The sequence below is a fragment of the Aquarana catesbeiana genome, linkage group LG10, assembly GCF_042186555.1.
Source record: "Aquarana catesbeiana isolate 2022-GZ linkage group LG10, ASM4218655v1, whole genome shotgun sequence".
NCBI classification, from domain to species: Eukaryota; Metazoa; Chordata; class Amphibia; order Anura; family Ranidae; genus Aquarana; species Aquarana catesbeiana.
Genome location: NC_133333.1, coordinates 206,557,152 through 206,577,725, shown reverse-complemented (window position 1 = coordinate 206,577,725; position 20,574 = coordinate 206,557,152). Strand labels below are relative to the sequence as shown.

Genomic DNA, 20,574 nt, shown 5'->3' with positions numbered 1-20,574 from the left:
AGAAAATTGCTGTTCTGCTCCTATTAATACCACAGGCAGGCAGCTACAGTATTTACAGTTAGTGTACTGTGTCCTCTGCACAGTGTGCACCTAAAGCTGCCTGAAGAAAATTGGTGGTGTTCTTCTGATCCTATTAATACCACAGGCAGGCAGCTACAGTATTTACAGTTAGTGTACTGTGTTCTCTGCACAGTATGCACCTAAAGTGACCTGAAGAAAATTGGTGGTGTTCTTCTGATCCTATTAATACCACAGGCAGGCAGCTACAGTATTTACAGTTAGTGTACTGTGCCCTCTGCACAGTGTGCACCTAAAGCTACCTGAAGACAATTGCTGTTCTGGTCCTATTAATACCACAGGCAGGCAGCTACAGTATTTACAGTTAGTGTACTGTGTCCTCTGCACAGTGTGCACCTAAAGCTGCCTGAAGAAAATTGGTGGTGTTCTTCTGATCCTATTAATACCACAGGCAGGCAGCTACAGTATTTACAGTTAGTGTAGTGCGTCCTCTGCACAGTGTGCACCTAAAGCTACCTGAAGAAAATTGGTGGTGTTCTTCTGATCCTATTAGTACCGCAGGCAGCTGCAGTATTTACAAGTTAGTGTAGTGCGTCCTCTGCACAGTGTGCACCTAAAGCTACCTGAAGAAAATTGGTGGTGTTCTTCTGATCCTATTAGTACTGCAGGCAGCTGCATTATTTACAAGTTAGTGTAGTGCGTCCTCTGCACAGTGTGCACCTAAAGCTACCTGAAGAAAATTGGTGGTGTTCTTCTGGTCCTAATAGTACTGCAGGCAGCTGCAGTACTTACAAGTTAGTGTAGTGCGTCCTCTGCATAGTGTGCACCTAAAGCTACCTGAAGAAAATTGGTGGTGTTCTACTGATCCTCCTAGTACCACAGGCAGCTGCAGTATTTACAAGTTAGTGTAGTGCGTCCTCTGCACAGTGTGCACCTAAAGCTACCTGAAGAAAATTGGCGGTGTTCTTCTGATCCTATTAGTACCACAGGCAGCTGCAGTATTTACAAGTTAGTGTACTGCGTCCTCTGCACAGTGTGCACCTAAAGCTACCTGAAGAAAATTGGTGGTGTTTTTCTGATCCTATTAATACCACAGGCAGGCAGCTACAGTATTTACAGTTAGTGTAGTGTGTCCTCTGCACAGTATGCACTTAAAGCGACCTGAAGAAAATTGGTGGTGTTCTTCTGATCCTATTAATACCACAGGCATGCAGCTACAGTATTTACAGTTAGTGTACTGTGCCCTCTGCACAGTGTGCACCTAAAGCTACCTGAAGACAATTGCTGTTCTGCTCCTATTAATACCACAGGCAGGCAGCTACAGTATTTACAGTTAGTGTACTGTGTCCTCTGCACAGTGTGCACCTAAAGCCGCCTGAAGAAAATTGGTGGTGTTCTTCTGATCCTATTAATACCACAGGCAGGCAGCTACAGTATTTACAGTTAGTGTACTGTGTCCTCTGCACAGTGTGCACCTAAAGCTACCTGAAGAAAATTGGCAGTGTTCTTCTGATCCTATTAGTATCACAGGCAGCTGCAGTATTTATAAGTTAGTGTACTGCGTCCTCTGCACAGTGTGCACCTAAAGCTACCTGAAGAAAATTGGTGGTGTTTTTCTGATCCTATTAATACCACAGGCAGGCAGCTACAGTATTTACAGTTAGTGTAGTGTGTCCTCTGCACAGTATGCACTTAAAGCGACCTGAAGAAAATTGGTGGTGTTCTTCTGATCCTATTAATACCACAGGCATGCAGCTACAGTATTTACAGTTAGTGTACTGTGCCCTCTGCACAGTGTGCACCTAAAGCTACCTGAAGACAATTGCTGTTCTGCTCCTATTAATACCACAGGCAGGCAGCTACAGTATTTACAGTTAGTGTACTGTGTCCTCTGCACAGTGTGCACCTAAAGCTACCTGAAGAAAATTGGCAGTGTTCTTCTGATCCTATTAGTATCACAGGCAGCTGCAGTATTTATAAGTTAGTGTACTGCGTCCTCTGCACAGTGTGCACCTAAAGCTACCTGAAGAAAATTGGTGGTGTTTTTCTGATCCTATTAATACCACAGGCAGGCAGCTACAGTATTTACAGTTAGTGTAGTGTGTCCTCTGCACAGTATGCACTTAAAGCGACCTGAAGAAAATTGGTGGTGTTCTTCTGATCCTATTAATACCACAGGCATGCAGCTACAGTATTTACAGTTAGTGTACTGTGCCCTCTGCACAGTGTGCACCTAAAGCTACCTGAAGACAATTGCTGTTCTGCTCCTATTAATACCACAGGCAGGCAGCTACAGTATTTACAGTTAGTGTACTGTGTCCTCTGCACAGTGTGCACCTAAAGCCGCCTGAAGAAAATTGGTGGTGTTCTTCTGATCCTATTAATACCACAGGCAGGCAGCTACAGTATTTACAGTTAGTGTACTGTGTCCTCTGCACAGTGTGCACCTAAAGCTACCTGAAGAAAATTGGCAGTGTTCTTCTGATCCTATTAGTATCACAGGCAGCTGCAGTATTTATAAGTTAGTGTACTGCGTCCTCTGCACAGTGTGCACCTAAAGCTACCTGAAGAAAATTGGTGGTGTTTTTCTGATCCTATTAATACCACAGGCAGGCAGCTACAGTATTTACAGTTAGTGTACTGTGTTCTCTGCACAGTATGCACCTAAAGCGGCCTGAAGAAACTTGGTGGTGTTCTTCTGATCCTATTATTACCACAGGCAGGCAGCTACAGTATTTACAGTTAGTGTACTGTGCCCTCTGCACAGTGTGCACCTAAAGCTACCTGAAGACAATTGCTGTTCTGCTCCTATTAATACCACAGGCAGGCAGCTACAGTATTTACAGTTAGTGTACTGTGTCCTCTGCACAGTGTGCACCTAAAGCTGCCTGAAGAAAATTGGTGGTGTTCTTCTGATCCTATTAATACCACAGGCAGGCAGCTACAGTATTTACAGTTAGTGTACTGTGTCCTCTGCACAGTGTGCACCTAAAGCTAACTGAATAAAATTGGTGGTGTTCTTCTGATCCTATTAATACCACAGGCAGGCAGCTACAGTATTTACAGTTAGTGTACTGCGTCCTCTGCACAGTGTGCACCTAAAGCTACCCGAAGACAATTGCTGTTGTTCTGCTCCCATTAATACCACAGGAAGGCAGCTACAGTATTTACGGTTAGTGTACTGTGTCCTCTGCATAGTGTGCACCTAAAGCTACCTGAAGACAATCGGAGGTGTTCTTCTGCAACTATTAATACCACAGGCAGGCAGCTACAGTATTTACAGTTAGTGTACTGTGTCCTCTGCATAGTGTGCACCTAAAGCTACCTGAAGACAATTGCTGGTGTTCTCATACTAATAATACTACAGACAGGCAGTTGATTCTGCTAGCTGCAGTATCAGTATATATATATATATATATATACATCCCAGCTTTGTGCAGCTACATCTCACTGCAGGCCATTAGTATGTCTGGAAGGCCAACAAGCAGAGGCAGACAGTCACCAGCCAATAAAAGAGGGCAAGCAGGCTCTGTGTCTAGAGGCAACAGTGCTGGTTGTGGTCATGGTGCATCCTCATCAGCACGTGGCCATGGAACACCCTTGTCCTTTTTTTCGGCAGCTGGCCGTGTTGAGCAGCAACATGCAGAAGACTTGGTAGAGTGGATGACCAAGCCGCCCTCATCCTCCTCATCCTCTCTCACCCAGGCTCAGGGTACTTTGTCTGGCAAAGCAGCTGCCAACGTGGCCTCTTCCTTCGGCTCAATGGCATCAGTCACTCCTTCCCTAGCCCCACCATGTCCTCCTGAGGAGTCCCCTGAACTGTTTGAACACAGTGTTGGGTACATGCTCCAGGAGGATGCCCAGCATTTTGAAGGCTCCAATGATGGTACTCAGCTAGAGGAAGGCAGTAACGTGAGCTCAGAGAGAGGGGGTGCCCAAGAAGGACAACAATCTTGCAGTCATGTTCCCCCAGCTGCAGCATGCTGCCAGGTTTGCTCCAGTGATGAGGAGGGAGGGAATGATGAGGAAGTCGCTGACTCCACGTGGGTGCCTAATAGGAGACAGGATGAGGAGGAGGCACATCACCAACCAAGCAGGATGCCCTCCAGGGGCCAGCTTAAGGGCAGCACACCGACTGCATCACACCGCAGAGCTCCGCATGTGCAGGGCTCTGCTGTCTCTGTGCGTTATTCCGAAATTCCTTGGTGTGGGCCTTTTTTGAGACGAGTGCATCAGATCCCACCGCTGCTATTTGCAACATATGTCTCAAGCGTATCTCACATGGCCAAAACATTATCCGCTTGGGCACCACATGCCTAGCATACCTAAAAGACCCACACCAAAGAACAAAGAGGACCTCTCCTTGCTCCTCATCAGCTGGGATCTCCAACCCCACTATACCTTCAGTCCCCTCTGAGACCTGCACTGAGAGGAATTAAGGTGTAGAATTAGGTGGGTCAAAGGCCAGGGTACTTGGGGGCAATCTGCTATCGGTACACCGACGTCAGATTGTACCAGGCAAATTTCCCTGCTCCAGCTGCTGCACCGCAGAAAGAAGTTCGCTCCCAGCCATCCACATACCCAGTGGTTGAAAGCTAGCTTGGCTAAATTGCTAACACTCCAACTGCTGCCTTTTCAGTTGGTAGACTCTGCCCCCTTCCGTGAGTTTGTGGAATGTGCGGTTCCTCAGTGGCAGGTTCCCATACGCCACTTTTTCTCATGGAAGGTGATTCCGGCTCTCTACCGGCATGTGGAAGGCAATGTCTTGGCCTCGCTGGACAGGGCGGTCAGAGGTAAGGTGCATATTACCGCTGACTCATGGTCCAGCAGGCATGGACAGGGACGTTACCTATCTTTCACCGCGCACTGGGTGACTTCTGGCAGCTGGGAAGCATGCAGGACAGAGTGCAGTAGTGTTGGATTTTGTTCCGCCACCACACCTCCAAAATTCTACTAGTGGTGATTCTGCCACACCTCTCTCCTCTACCCCCTCCTCTTCTTCTTCCTCCATGGCCTCTCCCTGTGCTGATTTGTCCTCGGAACCAGCGGTGCTCCATAGGTGTTCAAGGGGCTACGCAAGCACGCAGGCAAAAAGATGCCATGTGGTGCTTGAGCTGGTGTGCTTGGGGGACAGGAGCCACACTGGGGATGAGATTCTGTTAGCTCTGCAGGGGCAGGTTCAGAGGTGGTTGACGCCACACCAGCTTAAGGCAAGTATGGTGGTTTGCGACAATGGCACCAACCTCCTCTCTGCCCTCCGACAGGGACAACTGACCCATGTGCCCTGTTTGGCTCACGTCCTTAACTTGGAGGTGCAGCGGTTCTTGGGCAGGTACCCGGGCTTATAGGATGTCCTGAGGCAGGCCAGGAAAGTCTGTGTGCATTTCCACAGGTCATATAATGCCAGTGCTCGGCTGGCTGACCCCTAAAAGGAATTTAACCTGCCCAAGAACCGTCTAGTGGGCATCTGTGACATGCCCACCAGGTGGAACTCAACATTGGCCATGCTGCAGCGGCTGCACACGCAGCAGAGAGCCATCAATGAGTACCTATGCGACTATGGCACCAGGACAGGGTCAGGGGACCTTGGTTTTTTCCCCACGCCAGTGGGCTATGATCAGGGATGCATGCACTGTCCTGTCACCATTTGAGGAGGCCATGAGGATGGTGAGCAGTGACAGTGTATGCATCAACTGTACCTCTTGTCCACCTGTTGGAGCACACACTGTGTAAAATAATAGACAGGCCACTTGAGGCAGAACAGAGGGAGGAAGAGGAGGACTTCCTTACCTCTCAAGGCCCCCTTTATCCAGACAGTGTTCCTGAGTGCCCGCCGATCACACAGGAAGAGGACGAGGAGGACGAGGACAAGGAGGAGAAGGGGGAGGATTGTGTCAGCATGGAAGTGCAGCCTTGCACTCAGCATCGCAGCAGTCTTTAAGTGATCATTTACAGTCCCAAGAAACCCATGGACTTGTACGTGGCTGGGAGGAGGTGGCTGTGGATCATGTCGTCCTTAGTGACCCAGAGGACTCCGGACCAAATGCCTCAGCAAACCTACGCTGCATGGCCTCCCTGATCCTGCAAAGCCTGCAGAAGGATCCCCGTTATCGTGGTATCAAGGAGAGGGATCATTACTGGCTGGCAACCCTCCTTGAGCCACATTACAAGGGTAAGGTTGCGGACCTTATCTTGCCATCGCAGAGGGAGCAGAGGATGAAACATCTTCGGGAGGCCTTGCAGAAAGGTCTGTGCAACACGTTCCCAGAGACTGGGAGGTTACAAACTCCTGTTCCTGGACAACGTGTTGCTGATGCTTCGGTCAGTTAAAGAAGGAGCGGTGGAGAAGGTGACCGTCTGACCGATGCGTTCAGACAATTTTTTAGTCCGCAGCCCCAAGGTATGTTCGGTTCCAGCAACCATCGCCATCGTCTGTTTTACATGGTGAAGGAATACCTAGGGGCAAGATCTGACTTGGACACCTTTCCCACCAAAAATCCTCTACGTTACTGGGTCTTGAGGATGGATCATTGGCCAGAGCTTGCACGATATGCAATTGAGCTACTGGCCTGTCCTGCATCCAGCGTTCTTTCAGAACGCACATTCAGTGCTGCTGGAGGCTTTGTAACCGATCACAGGGTGCGCCTGTCCACCGACTCGGTTGGTCGACTGACCTTCATAAAAATGAATCAGTCTTGGATCACCACCAGCTACCAGGCACCTGATGCTGATGTAACCAAATAATTTTTTTTTGAAATGTCAGATCCCTTCAAGACTATCCTGTTATGCTGAGTGATTATCCTCTTCCTCCTCAATGATCATGCTGATAGCTTGTAAGAACATTTTTGGTTCTGGGCGCCACCACCAGTGGCTAAGGCCCAATTTTTCAGCCCCTGTTTAACAGGGGCATGTAATTACAATTTTTGATGCAATATTTTGCAGGAGGGTTCGTTGCTGCGCTCAGCTAGAGTATCTGTGAGGGGTTGCAGTGTTGTGGCACCAGCACCAGTGCCTAAGGCCCGATTTTTCAGCCCCTGTTTAACAGGGGAGTGTAATTACAATTTTTGATGAAATACTTTGCAGCAGGGCTCATTCCTCCGCTCCAACTAGAGTATCTGTGAGGGGTTGCCCAGCGCCCAAGGCCCAATTTTTGTGCCCCTGTTCAATAGGGACATGTAATTGCAATTCCTAATCTAATATTTCACAGCAGGGCCCATTCCTGCGCCCACCAAGAGTAACTGTGAGGGCTTACAGTGTTGTGGCAACACCACCACCACCAAAGGCCCAATTTTTCTGCCCCTGTTCAACAGGTGCATGTAATTATAATTCTTGATATAATATTTCACAGCAGGGCCCGTTCCAGCGCCCACCAAGAGTAACTGTGAGGACTTACAGTGTTGTGGCACCAGCACCACCACTACCAAAGGCCCATTTTTCTGCCCCTGTTCAACAATGGCATGTAATTACAATTCTTGATCTAATATTTCACAGCAGGGCCCGTTCCTGCACCCACCAAGAGTAACTGTGAGGGCTTACAGTGTTGTGGCAACACCAACACCTAAGGCCCCAATTTCTGCAGAGTATATAGGGCAGGCCCCTACTTTTCAAACACCCAACTTACAAATGACTCCTACTTGCAAACGGAAGGAGACAACAGGAAGTGGGATTAAATCTACCCCTAGGAAGGGAAATTCTCTCCTGTAAAAGTTATTATGGGAAAAATGTGTCTCCTCTCCACTGATGCTTTATCACCAATACTTGTTTCACTAAAAACCCCAGATTTTCAAAAAACATTTGTCATTGGGACAGAAAGTGAGGTGAAATCTGAAGAGGTGCACAGACAACAAAACAAATGTTAAAAGGGGTGATAACCCTTCCCTATGATTTTCAAAAAGCTTAAAAATAGATTTTAAAAATAGATTTTTTGGCTGGAGCTACACTTGTAATATACCAGTTCAAAATTACAAACAGATTCTACTTAACAACAAACCTACAGTCCCTGTCTTGTTTGCACCGCCTGCATACGGCTGTTCAGAGTATATAGGGGGGGCCCCACGCCTTTCCTTTTTTAAATTTGGGTTCAATATTAATATCCATACAAGACCTAAAGGGCCTGGTAATGGAACTGGGGGGGTACCCATGCCGTTTGTCAAACTGATTTTCATCCATATTGCCGGGACCCGACATTACATTAAAGCCGCAAGCAGTTTTAAATGACTTTTTTTCCTTTAAAAATTTCATTTTGTGCAGGGACTGTTCTAAGCACGGGAAACACGCACCACTTTACAGGCATACTATAGACACCCCCCAGATACGATATTTAAAGGAATATTTCATTATTTTTCACTTGAAGCATCATTAAAATCACTGCTCCTGAATAAACAGACGTTTTTAAAACTTTTTTTTTGCATTGATACATGTCCTCTGGGGCAAGACCCGGGTCCCCAAACCCTTTTTAGGACAATATCATGCATATTAGCCTTTAAAATTAGCACTTTTGATTTTGAACGTTTGAGTCCCAAAGACTTTAATGGGGTTCTAAAGTTTGCGCAAACTTTCGGTCCGTTCGCAGGTTCTGGTGCGAACCGAACCGGGGGGTGTTCGGCTCATCCCTATTGTTTAGTCACTGTGAAGCCCGTCCCCATGTTTTCTGTCTCTGTGAATGGACAAGAGAGATACATTGTATCATTCTCTGTCCTTGCAGAGATAAATTAAAAAAAAGTGTGACGAAAATAAAAAAAAAATGATAAAAAAAAAAATAAATAAATAAAATTAACATAAATACCTGGATCAAGGTTTGATCCAGTAGGTCAGTGCCAGGGTTAGTGTTTGGGTCAAGGTCAGGGTCAGTATATTTTGGACAGGATTTTTTTTAAAATTAGTGTCAGTGTCAGTTAGTGTCGGTGTGTTTTAAGTAGGGTTAAAAAAAAAGCAAAAATGCGCACTATTGTTTCTGGGCTGTACTACGGGTACAAACAACATAAAATATACATATGTGATATCGCTGGGATCGTCAGGAGCAGGAGAATTTATTTTGGGTAGTTCTTTGGTGGTGAGTTATGGTAGTAGCAAGAAATATACAGTTACATTTAAAAATTTGTTTTTTTTTTTACTATTTTGTGCTAGTTTTCATTGATAATAATAATTTAAAAAAATATCGGAAGATATCCATTACCATTTACCACCAAATGAAAGCCCAATTTGTCCTGAAAAAAACAAGGTATAATCCACCTGGATGCACAAAGTATTGATGATATGTACGGTTTTACTAACTTTACTAACTGTCAAAATTGCAAAATAGGGCTTAGGCATTTACATTTGTTTTACCCTAGGCGTGAAGGGGTTAACATAACTTTTTCCCTCGTAATATTATCACCTGATTTACGCATCTCCTCACAAGTTGAAAAGACTAATTAAAAATACAATAATTAAATAATAATAATAATTATTATTATTATTAATAAATAAATACAAAAATTAAATTACAAATGTTTTAAAAAGTATGTCTGGTCCTCCTCCCAACGCTACTAGTTCATCACACAGGGTATTCAGTCTGACTAGGACAAAAAACTGGCAGATACTTCACCTCTTTCCTGCCAATTCTGTAGCAAGTATAGTGGTGTGTGACCAATCAAATGCTCCGGTTCGTCTGTCTGTCCATTTTTTCACTTCTACAATACAGTGATCAGAAGGCTTGAGAAGGATGATATCTCTGAAATATTTCTGCGCTGCATAGAGAAGGTGTATGATGGGACCAGTACTGATATCAATCAACACATCTCCCCTAAAGTCACCTGCAGGAAAAGATTCAAAACAACCTTAAAGAAGAGCTGTGGAATAGTCTCTATGCAATGCATTTGAATTCAAGACAGTTAAAGCACAACTGTGCTACATCTAAATATCAATATAGGCCATTCAAGAAGAGGGTATATTTTTTATAGGTCAGTTCATTAAAAACTGATATTTCAGTTATTGGTAGGTGAGTTAAACCAGTTTCTTCTATCTCTATGCTGAGGTCCCGGCTCTGCACACCTGCCGTGTCCATTACAATGGGCTTTCACCATCTCTTACAGCATGATTTGTTTTATATTATAGAGAATGTAATAGGAAGAGTTGGAACACACAGAGATGGGTGGGGGCAGCTAAAACTTCCAGGAGTACATAACCAGAGAGAATTATGGTAGGAAGATCCCATTGTAGGAATATTCCACACATATAGCCAGGGACTGTGCCAGGGGGTAGACAACCAGGACTCCCTATAGTGGAGATGATTGATCTTTTAACACATTTGGGTGTATGATCTCTTGCTAATTCTTGCTAAGTTCAACCTCCCTATGTACAATATATTCTTATACTCCAACAGCAAGGTAAAGCAGTAGTAAAGTCCCCTTTTTGATTTATACCTACAGACCTATAAGACTTACCTATATGTACATTAAATATCTCCTAAGTGTGCACCATTTAGGAGATATTTAGTTTAGTAGTAGCCGGTGATGACACTGGTGCATGCACATTGCCCTCTGAAAAGACAGTGCTGTCCATTCAGAGCTCTGTGCTGAGACCGTGACTCCTGTGGGCATCATCGCAGCTCGGCCATTCAAACGGACAGAGCCCATGGACCCAGAAAGAAGACTGTGAAGATGGAAGCCCTGGCAGCAGTGACAGTGTGCCGCTAGAGGGCTTTTTGATTTTCCTAAAGAATGGATCAGCAAAAATTCTACTTTGTCTCTACCTGGTTTATCTAAATATATGATTCTTTCACCCTCTGTTTCAGTCATATCTTGTACAAGATTGTTCTGCAAATCAATAGTTATGCTTAATTTCTCCTAATATATACTTCATGCACAAAGAATTTATCAAAAAAAAGCTTTACCTACCTGAAGAAAATGCATTGTGAAATTTCTCCATAGGATACATAAAAGCCTCATGAGTAAAGGGCATTTCTGGTTTACTGGAACAGTACGTTTCTAGGAAATCCCGGGAGTGGAAGCCGTGTACATGGTAGAGTTTATGAGAGCCGGGCTCCATCCTGTAATATTGTTTTCTCCACTACAGCAATCTTCCAGTGTGTATCCTATCTTCTGATGTGTGGGATAAATTCAACTTTTTAAATATTATGACTTCGTTAGAATGTCACCCAATATTAGTACATTGTGACTCAAGTCATCATGCTTTGGTAGCAGAGATTCAGGTGACTGCATTGTGATCTGCCAACGATGTAAAGAAGGTTTTTTTTGTTTTATTTTTGCTGGTTTGGGGGTAGAAGAGGTTTGATCCTCTCAAACAAAATATTACATTACAAGTATAGAACAGAAGTTTTTTTCTGTGCCCAAAATGTCTTGTGTGTTTTGTTTATGTAACCAAGTCCTGGACTACAGAAACAAGAAGGAGACAGTGGGCTCCATTTTACAAAGCAGTATCTACCGCTTTAAGAAATGTAGTAAAAGAGTTTGGCCTTGGAGTTCCAATAAATGTTTTTTTATATTTTCAATCCTTATGTGTGAACTGGTGATAATTCATCCAAGACATTGCTCAACAGAAGGACTAAAAAAACATTTTTAATGATGTGATCATTTCTTTGCCCATTTACCAAGTGTATAATCATGTTATGCAGTGTTTGTTTGCCCTTTTACAATATGGTTGCTACAGGGGCGTAACTAGAAATAGCAGGGCCCCATAGCAAAATGTTGTATGGGGCCCCCCTGCAAACAGCCCCCCCCCCCACAGCTGCCCTAGTGTCAATGCAGCGTGACCTTTGTCACATACAGCGTGACCTGTGCCCAATACAGCGTGACCTGTGCCCCATACAGCGTGACCTGTGCCCCATACAGCATGACCTGTGCCCCATACAGCGTGACCTGTGCCCAATACAGCCTGGTCTGCCTGTGCCCCATACAGCCCCACCTATGCAGAGGAAGAGGCAAGCCACCCGGATCAGCAGAGAGCGGGATTGCCCGCTGTAATAGCTTTCATTTGAATTTCCTGTCTTCCCGGGGCTCATCGTCACATAGCCCCACCTCTTGGCCCAACGCCTTTAATGACGTCACATGTCCCGCATTGGATCAGCATTCTGTCTATCAAAGGCACCGGGCCAAAAGGTGGAGCTATGTGACGTGAGCCCCAGGAACACTGGAAGTTCTAATGAAAGCTCTTACATCGGGCAATTCAGCTCTCTGCTGATACGGACAGCTCGCCTCTTCCTTTCCTCTCTCTTCCCCTTGCTGGGAGACTGTGCCGGCAGTGCTCTTATCCTCACTGGGCCCCACTCGGCTGTGGGCCCCATAGCGCCCGCATTGGTCGCTATGGTGGTAGTTACGCCCCTGCACAGGGCAAACCGCACCGCAGATATGTGAACCCAGCCTTAGGTAACTAACAAACCCCAGAATTGTATTTCACCTATGTACTGGTAGAGCACCTCAAATGTTGAGGCAGTCCTCTGAATATAGAGATCACCAACCACAAACCTGCTTCCACACCCTGAACACCAACTTTTCACACTGACGGAAATTGGCTGTGGCCGTTGATATATAGGTAGGCTGCCGTGACGGACAGCTCGCCTCTTCCTTTCCTCTCTCTTCCCCTGGCTGGGAGACTGTGCCGGCGGTGCTCTTATCCTCACTGGGCCCCACTCGGCTGCGGGCCCCATAGCGCCCGCATGGGTCGCTATGGTGGTAGTTATGCCCCTGGGTTGCTATGCTCTCTCTCTCTCTCTCTCTCTCTTGCTCTCTCTCACCAAGGATGAGATCATCAAGAAGAGCAGAGGATGGCAAGGGGTTTTGTGGGTAAGTGGGTGGAGAGACAGACATGTGGGGAGAGAAGAGTGAATTCCTGCTAAGAGAACACAGACTGTGTAAGTGCTGCAGATTTACCTCACTGAGACATACATAGAGACTGTTAATGATTTCATGTTCCTGTTTGGAAAATACGTTATGTTGGATGGTTCAATTAATGTTATTTCTTCAATACTTTCAAATACAATGCTGTGTGGATTACTGTCTATGTGGAGATACATTTCTCAATTGGGATTTCACTTGTTAGTCACAAGCCCCAATTGAGTGGAGGCACTGTGCTTGTTAAAGATCCTGTCCTGATCACACAGATTATGAAGACTCTGCTCCTAAATACTATACAGGTGGCACCATCATACCTCAGTAGCCGCAGAGAGAGAAGAATAGTGCTGCATTTGGAGGCACTGCTGAGATAAATATCTTGGATCAGGACATTAAAGTGGGGTTCCACCCAAAAAAACAAAAATACCTGAAAAATTGTAAAAAAACAAAAAACAAAAAAACATTTGAATACTTTTTTTTTTTTACTTACCTCTAAATGCCTGTTGCTAGGTGGTCCCTTGTAGTCTGCCTCTTCCTTTGCCTGGGCTGGTGACATCGCGTCCCCCCAGGCACAGGAAGGGCTCGGCTCTGCTCCCTCCCTCCTGTCAATCATCTGGGACCCATTACAGGTCCCAGGTGATTGAGCAGCCAATCACGGCGCGTGGCGCTGCTTGAAAATGCCGGCCCCGACGAGCGGAGGGGGGGACGAGCGGGGCTTCGATCCCCCGCATCGCTGGACCCAGGGACAGGTAAGTGTCTAATTAAAAGTCAGCAGCTGCAGTATTTGTAGCTGCTGACTTTTATTTTTTTTTTTTTTTTAATGGAGCCCCTGGGTGGAACTCCTCTTTAAGGAACGACCATGTCACTGTTATCAACAGAAGCTGTGAGGCAGTGGGCCCTGGAATAGGCACTTCCACCTAAAAGGACATTTTTCGTGTGTACCCATCACTGTGAGCACCTATAGACTGCAGGAGGCGCAGTCTGCGATGAGAGTTATGAACTTTATATCCATTATCTCTGACTCAGTGAGGTGGATTTAAATCCAGTTAAAGGGCCCTTTTGCATATATCTAAGGGGAGCTGAAGTAATTGGTTGTGCTGTAGTATTTCCAGTAATCTCACCTCCAGTAAGGTGGAAGTTACCAGCCCTGCCTGTAAAGGTTGAACCATTGAATACAACTGCTTCATCAGGACAAACTCTGTTGACTGCTACAGCTGCTAAGCAGGAAACAAATATTGAGCACCTGCTGCTAAAAGTCACTGAAGTCATTGCTCAGAATTTACATGCTGATTCTTATCGCAAATTGAAGGCTTTTTCAGGGGTGCTCCCTGTCTCCGCTGGTAAAGAAAGCTTTGAGGTGTGGAAAGATTTTGCACAACAAGTGATAGAGGAATGGACCTGCTCAGCAGAAAAGAAAAAACAGCGCATCATGGAAAGTTTAAGACCATCCGCATCTATTATCATTAGAGCTTACAAAGACACTCATGTGAGTACCAGTGCTCAAGAATATATTGATGTTTTGACAGATACTTATGGACTGCACCGTGACCCTGATCAGATGCTTGCTGATTTTAAACAGACAAAGCATAAAGAGGAAGAGGATGTTTCTGTGTTTGTGAGGAGGCTAGAAGTGCTTCTAGGGAGATTGCTCACTGAAAAGGTAATCTCTCCCACGGATGTTGATAAATTAAGGACTGCTCAAATAATAAAGGGGCTACTGCCACATCACCCAATGTCACCGGTCCTAAGAGTTGTTTTGGGAGAGAGAAACTTTACTTTCACTGAAACTATGACTGAAGTAAAGAAACAGGAACCTGATATCCGTTTTAGTACCCTTCTACGAGCAAAGTGAAACAGAGTTCTTTGGTTGAGCACAAAAATGAGACTGTTGCTAAACACAATGAAGTGGGTAGACACCTAAATCTGCTGATAAAACCTCCAGTGATAAGCCTCTCTTCCACATTAAGGCTCGGTTTCCACTATTGCAACCCCGAAGTCGCGCAATTTTGCCACAATTTTTTACCTCGATTTTGATGCGACTTGAAGCAATGCCTGTGTAATCTTGAGGTTTATGGACCTCAAGTTGCATCAAAGTGGGACCAAAGTAGTGCAGGGCCTAAGGCTCAGTTTCCACTAGTGCGACTTATCATGCGACTTGGGACTGCAAAGTCACATGGCAAGCCATACCCCATGATTTCTAATGAGTACCGTTCATATCTGTGCGACTTCAAAGTAGTCCCTGCACTACTTTGGTCCCACTTTGATGCGACTTGAGGTCCATAGACCTCAAGAATATATAGGCATTGCTTCAAGTCGCATAAAAATCGTGGCAAAATCGCACGACTTTAGGGTTGCAATAGAGGAAACAGAGCCTAATGCCGCGTACACACGGTCGGACTTTCCGGCATACTTGGTCCGGCGGACCAGAGTGTGCCGGACAATCCGCCCGTGTGTGGGCGGCGGCGGACTTTTCCGGCGGACTTTTTCCCAAAAGCCCGCCGGACCAAGATTTGAAACATGTTTTAAATCTTTCCGTCGGACTCAGTTTCGGGCGGAAAGTCCGCTCGTGTGTGTGCTGGTCCGACGGAAAGCCCGCTCGTGTGTAGGCTGGTCCGACAGACCAAATACGACACGAGGGCATGGTATTGCATCTCGCGCTCGCTGCAATAGGAAAAACAAATCTTCCTATTGCGGCGAGCGCGGGGCATACCAGGCCCTTAGGTCTGGTATGGATTATAAAGGGGAACCCCGCTACGCCGAAAAAACGGCGTGGGGCCCCCCCTAAAATCCATACCAGACCCCGATCCGAGCACGCAGCCTGGCCGGTCAGGAAAGGGGGTGGGGACGAGCGAGCGCCCCCCCCCCTCCTGAACCGTACCAGGCCGCATGCCCTCAACATGGGGGGTGGGTGCTTTGGGGGAGGGGGGCGCCCTGCGCCCCCCCCAAAGCACCTTGTCCCCATGTTGATGAGGACAAGGGCCTCTTCCCGACAACCCTGGCCGTTGGTTTCGGGGTCTGCGGGCGGGGGCTTATCGGAATCTGGGAGCCCCCTTTAATAAGGGGGCCCCCAGATCCCGGCCCCCCACCCTATGTAAATGAGTATGGGGTACATGGTACCCCTACCCATTTACCTAGGAAAAAAGTGTAAGTAATAAAACACACCACACAGGTTTTTAAAATATTTTATTAAACAGCTCCGGGGGGGGGATCTTCCTCCGGCTTCGGGGGTCTTCTTCCGGCTTCGGGGGTCCCTCCGCTTCATCTTCTCCCGGCGTCCGGTTGGTTCTTCTCCGCTCTCCGGCCTCTTCTCCCGGTGTCGCAGGTCTTCGGCCGGCCCCTCCGCTCTCTTCATGTAGCTCTATTGCGAGCGGAGGTCCGGGCTTCTTGGCTTCTTGGCTTCTCTTCTCTTCTCTTCCCCCAGATGTTGACACGACGCTCTCTCCGGCTGGACTGGTGTCTGAGGGCTGCGTTGTGACTTATATAGGCGGAGACCCCGCCCCCATATGATGTCACAGTCCTTGGGCATGCTGGGACTGTGACGTTTTAGGGGGCGTGGTCGACCAGGGGATTTAGTACACGCCCCACACTATATAAGGCCGCCTGCACGGCGGCCCTGTGTAGTGTGTGTTCCGGCGTTCATTGAGAGAGAGAGAGAGACAGACAGTGACATTTGATTTGAGTTAGACAGATTAGGCAGAACAGTCAGTCAGTTAGCTGCACTTACAGTGTATTGTGTATATATATATATATATATGCATCCCAGGTGTTGCATATATATATATGTATATATACACTGTATTCAGTTTAGCTAGATCTGTTCTTGTTATCTTCCTACTGACAGGCAGGCTTGTCTTGTTACAGTATTTACAGCTACCTGAAGAAAATTACTGGTGTTCTTTTGATCCTATTAGTACCACAGTCAGGCAGCTAGACTATTTACAGTTAGTTCAGTGCGTCCTGCTCACAGTGTTCAGCTAGATCCGTTCCTGTTATCTTCTTACTGACAGGCAGGCTTGTCTTGTTACAGTATATACAGCTACCTGAAGAAAATTGCTGGTGTTCTTTTGATCCTATTAGTACCACAGTCAGGCAGCTAGACTATTTACAGTTAGTGCAGTGCGTCCTGCTCACAGTGTTCAGCTAAAACTACAAGTTAGTGGGGTGCGTCCTGCTCACAGTGTTCAGCTAAACCTACAAGTTAGTGGGGTGCGTCCTGCTCACAGTGTTCAGCTAAACCTACAAGTTAGTGGGGTGCGTCCTGCTCAGAGTGTTCAGCTAAACCTACAAGTTAGTGCAGTGCGTCCTGCTCACAGTGTTCAGCTAGATCCGTTCCTGTTATCTTCTTACTGACAGGCAGGCTTGTCTTGTTACAGTATATACAGCTACCTGAAGAAAATTGCTGGTGTTCTTTTGATCCTATTAGTACCACAGTCAGGCAGCTAGACTATTTACAGTTAGTGCAGTGCGTCCTGCTCACAGTGTTCAGCTAAACCTACAAGTTAGTGGGGTGCGTCCTGCTCACAGTGTTCAGCTAAACCTACAAGTTAGTGGGGTGCGTCCTGCTCACAGTGTTCAGCTAGATCCGTTCCTGTTATCTTCTTACTGACAGGCAGGCTTGTCTTGTTACAGTATATACAGCTACCTGAAGAAAATTACTGGTGTTTTTTTGATCCTATTAGTACCACAGTCAGGCAGCTAGACTATTTACAGTTAGTGCAGTGCATCCTGCTCATAGTGTTCAGCTAAACCTACAAGTTAGTGGGGTGCGTCCACCTCACAGTGTTCAGCTAAACTTACAAGTTAGTGGGGTGCGTCCTGCTCAGAGTGTTCAGCTAAACCTACAAGTTAGTGGGGTGCGTCCTGCTCACAGTGTTCAGCTAGATCCGTTCCTGTTATCTTCTTACTGATAGGCAGGCTTGTCTTGTTATAGTATATACAGCTACCTGAAGAAAATTACTGGTGTTCTTTTGATCCTATTAGTACCACAGTCAGGCAGCTAGACTATTTACAGTTAGTGCAGTGCGTCCTGCTCACAGTGTTCAGCTAAACCTACAAGTTAGTGGGGTGCGTCCACCTCACAGTGTTCAGCTAAACCTACAAGTTAGTGCAGTGCGTCCTGCTCACAGTGTTCAGCTAGATCCGTTCCTGTTATCTTCTTACTGACAGGCAGGCTTGTCTTGTTACAGTATATACAGCTACCTGAAGAAAATTACTGGTGTTCTTTTGATCCTATTAGTACCACAGTCAGGCAGCTAGACTATTTACAGTTAGTGCAGTGCGTCCTGCTCACAGTGTTCAGCTAAACCTACAAGTTAGTGGGGTGCGTCCTGCTCACAGTGTTCAGCTAAACCTACAAGTTAGTGTGGTGCGTCCACCTCACAGTGTTCAACTAAACCTACAAGTTAGTGGGGTGCGTCCTGCTCACAGTGTTCAGCTAAACCTACAAGTTAGTGGGGTGCATCCTGTTCACAGTGTTCAGCTAAACCTACAAGTTAGTGGGGTGCGTCCTGTTCACAGTGTTCAGCTAAACCTACAAGTTAGTGGGGTGCGTCCACCTTACAGTGTTCAGCTAAAGCTACCTGTAGAAGGTTGGTGGTATTCTCATACTACAGGCAGGCAGTTGATTTTGCTAGCTGCAGTATCAGTACATATATATATATATATATATATATATATATATATATATATATATCCCAGCTTAGTGCAGCTACAGGCCATTAGTATGTCTGGAAGGCCAAGAAGGAGAGGCAGACAGTCACAAGCCAATAAGAGAGGGCAAGCAGGCTCTGTGTCTAGTGCTGGTCATGGAGACGGTGCATCCTCATCAGCACGTGGCCGTGGGACACGCTTGGCCTTTTTTTCGGCAGCTGGCCGCGTTGAGCCGCAACATGTGGAAGACTTGGTCGAGTGGATGACCAAGCCGTCCTCATCCTCCTCATCCTCTCTCACCCATGCCCAGGGTACTTTGTCTGGCAAAGCAGCGGCCTCTTCCCTTGGCTCAAAGTCATCAGTGACTCCTTCCCTAGCCCCACCATGTCCTCCTGAGGAGTCCCTCGAACTGTTTGACCACAGTGTTGGGTACATGCTCCAGGAGGATGCCCAGTGTTTGGAAGGCTCTGATGATGATACTGAGCTCGATGAAGGCAGTAACATGAGCACGGACAGAGGGGGTGCCCAAGAAGGACAGCAATCTGGCAGTCATGCTCCCTCTGCTGCAGCATACTGCCAGGTTTGCTCCAGTGATGAGGAGGGAGGGGATGATGAGGTCACTGACTCAACGTGGGTGCCTGATAGGAGAAAGGAGGAGGAGGAGGAGGTGGCACATCATAAGGGCAGCACATTAACTGCATCACACCCCAAAGCTCCACATGTGCAGGGCGCTGCAGTCTCTGCCGTTATTCAAAAAGTTCTTTGGTGTGGGCCTTTTTTGAGACGAGTGCATCAGATTGCACCGCTGCTATTTGCAACATATGTCTCAAGCGTATCTCGCGTGGCCAAAACATCTCCCGCTTGGGTACCACATGCTTGACCAGACATATGTTGACCTGCCATGCAGTTCGTTGGCAAGCATATCTAAAAGACCCACACCAAAGAACAAAGAGGACCTCTCCTTGCTCCTCATCAGCTGAGATTTCCAACCCCACTATACCTTCAGTCCTCTCTGAGACCTGCACTGAGAGGAATGAAGGTGTAGAATTAGGTGTGTCACAGCCAAGTACTTGTGGGCAATCTGCTTTTGGTACACCAACGTCAGATTGTACCAGGCAAATTTCCCTGCCCCAGCTGCTGCACCACCGAAAGAAGTTTGCTCCCAGCCATCCACATGCCCAGCGGTTGAATGCTAGCTTGGCAAAATTGCTAGCACTTCAGCTGCTGCCTTTTCAGTTGGTAGACTCTGCCCCCTTCCGTGAGTTTGTGGAATGTGCGGTTCCTCAGTGGCAGGTACCCAAACGCCACTTTTTCTCATGGAAGGCGATTCCGGTTCTCTACCGGCATGTGGAAGGCAATGTCCGTGCCTCGCTGGACAGGGCGGTCAGCGGTAAGGTGCATATTACCGCTGACTCATGGTCCAGCAGGCATGGACAGGGACGTTACCTAAGTTTAACGGCGCATTGGGTGCCTCTGCTGGCAGCTGGGAAGGATGCAGGACAAGGTGCAGTAGTGTTGGAGGTTGTTCCGCCACCACGCCTCCAAAATGCTAATGATTGTGACACACCTCTCTCCTCCACCCCCTCCTCTTCTTCTTCCTCCATGGCCTCTTCCTGTGCTTTGTCCTCGGAACCAGCGGTGCTCCGTAACCGTTCAAAGGACTACGCAAGTACGCAGGCCAAAAGATGCCATGCGGTGCTTGAGCTGGTGTGCTTGGGGGACAGGGGCCACACTGGGGCAGAGGTATTGTCAGCTCTGCAGGGGCAGGTTCAGAGGTGGTTGACGCCACGCCAACTTAAGGCAGGAATGGTGGTTTGCGACAATGGCACCAACCTCCTCTCTGCCCTCCGACAGGGACAAATGACCCATGTGCCCTGTTTGGCTCACGTCCTTAACTTGGTGGTGCAGCGGTTCTTGGGCAGGTACCCGGGCTTACAGGATGTCCTGAGGCAGGCCAGGAAAGTCTGTGTGCATTTCCGCCAGTCATATAATGCCAGTGCTCGGCTGACGGACCTCCAAAAGGAGTTTAACCTGCCCAAGAACCGCCTAATCTGTGACATGCCCACTAGGTGGAACT

The 20,574-nt window shown here is 47.0% G+C and overlaps 1 protein-coding gene across 1 annotated transcript in view; it reads right to left on the bottom strand.

Moving 5' to 3' along the window:
* LOC141111149 (nicotinamide N-methyltransferase-like) overlaps positions 1-11,136 on the bottom strand; it is a 43,265-nt gene extending 32,129 nt beyond the window's left edge. Inside the window, exons 1-2 of the mRNA XM_073603193.1 lie at positions 10,896-11,136; positions 9,605-9,812 (exon numbers count right to left, since the gene is read on the bottom strand). Of these exons, the coding sequence (XP_073459294.1) occupies positions 9,605-9,812; positions 10,896-11,046 (359 nt within the window). The 5' untranslated portion in view covers positions 11,047-11,136. The remainder of the gene's footprint in view (positions 1-9,604; positions 9,813-10,895) is intronic.
* Positions 11,137-20,574: the final 9,438 nt, after the last annotated feature.